Source organism: Schistosoma mansoni (genome assembly GCF_000237925.1).
Source record: "Schistosoma mansoni, WGS project CABG00000000 data, supercontig 0125, strain Puerto Rico, whole genome shotgun sequence".
Classification (NCBI taxonomy): domain Eukaryota; kingdom Metazoa; phylum Platyhelminthes; class Trematoda; order Strigeidida; family Schistosomatidae; genus Schistosoma; species Schistosoma mansoni.
The window spans coordinates 147,931-150,342 of NW_017386034.1; the positions used below are offsets into that span (position 1 = coordinate 147,931).

Consider the following 2,412-nt stretch of genomic DNA (forward strand, 5'->3'; position numbering starts at 1 on the left):
TCTAATCATTTAATCTACAACTCATTATACTATTGGACCTAGACTCTTCAACTTCATTTGACTAATTCAGGATTTCGTGGTCTAATTTTCAGTTTCTGCCAATTCATGTAATAACACAATGATCAAATAATTCCATTTTTATGGCTGTCTAATAAGTTAGTGATATATGTAACTCAACCAAGTAGCAAGATAGTATAATAACCCCATTAAAATATATTACTGTTTCACTGGTCACTATTTCTTACTATAGGATTAAGATTTCAGCTTCTTGTATTTTCTCATATTTTCAAACAAGAATTTTTAGCTAAAGAAGCAGTTTTACAGTCTGTAGTTAATAGAATTAACATAATACTACTGACACGCTTCAATAAACCTGAATGTGACGATTGTTCATAACGTGTTACATAATTCAATTCATACTAAAATTGAGTGTATTAACTAACCGTTGTCAATGGTAAATACTTAAGAATAATAACAGTGAGAAAAATATACAACACAATAGACGGTTTTATTTCAGTAATTGACTCAATGATGTAAAACGTTTACTAAAATGAAATATTCAATGACATAACTGACAAAGTTAAACAAATCACCATGTTCATTGTATTTTATCTTTGTACTGTATAGGGAAATTGAACTTCTTGAGGAAACTTTGATAGTCTGTGAACTATTTTATGTCTATAAAAATTATAAATTGTCACAAGGGATCAAATGTCATTTTTTGTTTTTAAAAGCAAAGCTTAAACACTATCTATCCAAGGTAAGCAAAATGACACACAAATTGATGATGTAGTCATAATCAGGGAACAGTTATCCACCTGATATATTCACTAACGAATTTTTTAAACACTAACACCGACAGTCAACGCACTAATTTGTTATTAGTTTGTTATGAACATAATTCTTATAAATTTTAATTTTTTCCTAAGGGAATAATACTTTAATTTACAGTATAATTACCGTCATTATTATTTTGGTGCGATTATTTAGTATTTTGAGATTTGGTCTTAGTACAGTCTGACATAATCCGAAAAAGTGTTAATGATTGAGTGTTTATAATGCTTGTGATTTAAGACAAATTCGAGGCAATATGCACAAGATGCACATATGACAATATGAGATTGATTAATTACAGTCGTAAACATCAATGGGTTGATTCAAACAACCAATACAAAAATGAATCAAACTTCACCTCATTGCACGAGCTAGTGGCTGTCATGGCTCAGTAACTAAATGAATAATGCGATGGCGTCTGAAGCGAACTGTACTAGGTTCGAATCTCGGAGAGGACATCAACTCTGAGATGTAATTACATCTATTTGACGAGTCTCAGATAAGAAGTGGCGCGCGCCCTGGATTCCAATGCTAGCCATTATCCATCTCCGCCTAACAAGTATGTAATGTTTGCAATATGTCCAAAACAAAAGCCAGGTAAGATGAACCTACCTTTGTATCCATATGATTATCTAACTTTCTCATTACATACCAGACGAAAACAAATACGATGTATATTAGTTATGAAATGGCTTGTTTGAACAACTGAGAGGTTTATTAGTTTTTTTCAGTATAACATGGTCATGACACAGATCAATATCCACGTTGAAAAATTTTCTGAAAGGAATAATATGAAAATAAATACTATTTAATTTTTAGCAAATATTTTAATCAACCGAAGAACAATATTATTGTAGTGAATGAGAACACGACTGGAGACAATCGATAACCATACAGTAAACAGTTAATTTGCAAAATAACAATCAATCGTCTCAATCTTGACCATTCTTTCTGCAAATATCACTCCGTCTTCTCTGATTTCATTGTTCTTGCATTTTCATACCGACTGCGCTTCGTTCCTGTATTTTTCTTATCAATCTTCTGTCAAAATACATTCTATGTCTGACCATCACCATATACTGCTCATTTGGGTATAAGTAGACCACACCACAGTATAACTGAATTTGTATAAAGTTTTAGTAAAAAGTAATTAATCAGAGGACTCAGAGACTTTAGTAAAAAGAATCTGCGGATTTTTATTTTTAATCATTGTATTTTTGTTAATGGTTAGTTGATACCCAAGTGGCCTAATATTTCGCATTACTGTCAAGATCCATCAAAATGACTTCCTCAAAAAAAATTAAATGTAGATCTAAAGATAAATTTGGAAAATAATGGGAGTTTAAGTAAACATCACTTTGCACTTAGTAAAATTAATTTCTTCCATTTTAAAAATTAATACTCAAATCTTGTTACCACTTAGCAAACCCTTCATGCACATAAAGATTTGTCTATTTAGTTTACAAAATTGCATACTTTTGGGGAGGATGGTCATCACCAGATACATTTTTAAGCTAAACTTCATTTTATTTAACCAATCAATAAATCTTTTCACATCAAATTTCTGTATTATACATA

General features: G+C 30.6%; 1 protein-coding gene across 1 annotated transcript; it reads left to right on the forward strand.

Moving 5' to 3' along the window:
- Positions 1 to 1,400: 1,400 nt before the first annotated feature.
- Smp_198830 (hypothetical protein) lies at positions 1,401 to 1,535 on the forward strand (the record flags this gene model as incomplete). The annotated part of the gene is made up of 1 exon (XM_018790275.1): positions 1,401 to 1,535. The coding sequence occupies one exon, from the start codon at positions 1,401 to 1,403 to the stop codon at positions 1,533 to 1,535; it is 135 nt and encodes a 44-aa protein (XP_018646346.1).
- Between the last annotated feature and the right edge of the window lie 877 nt (positions 1,536 to 2,412).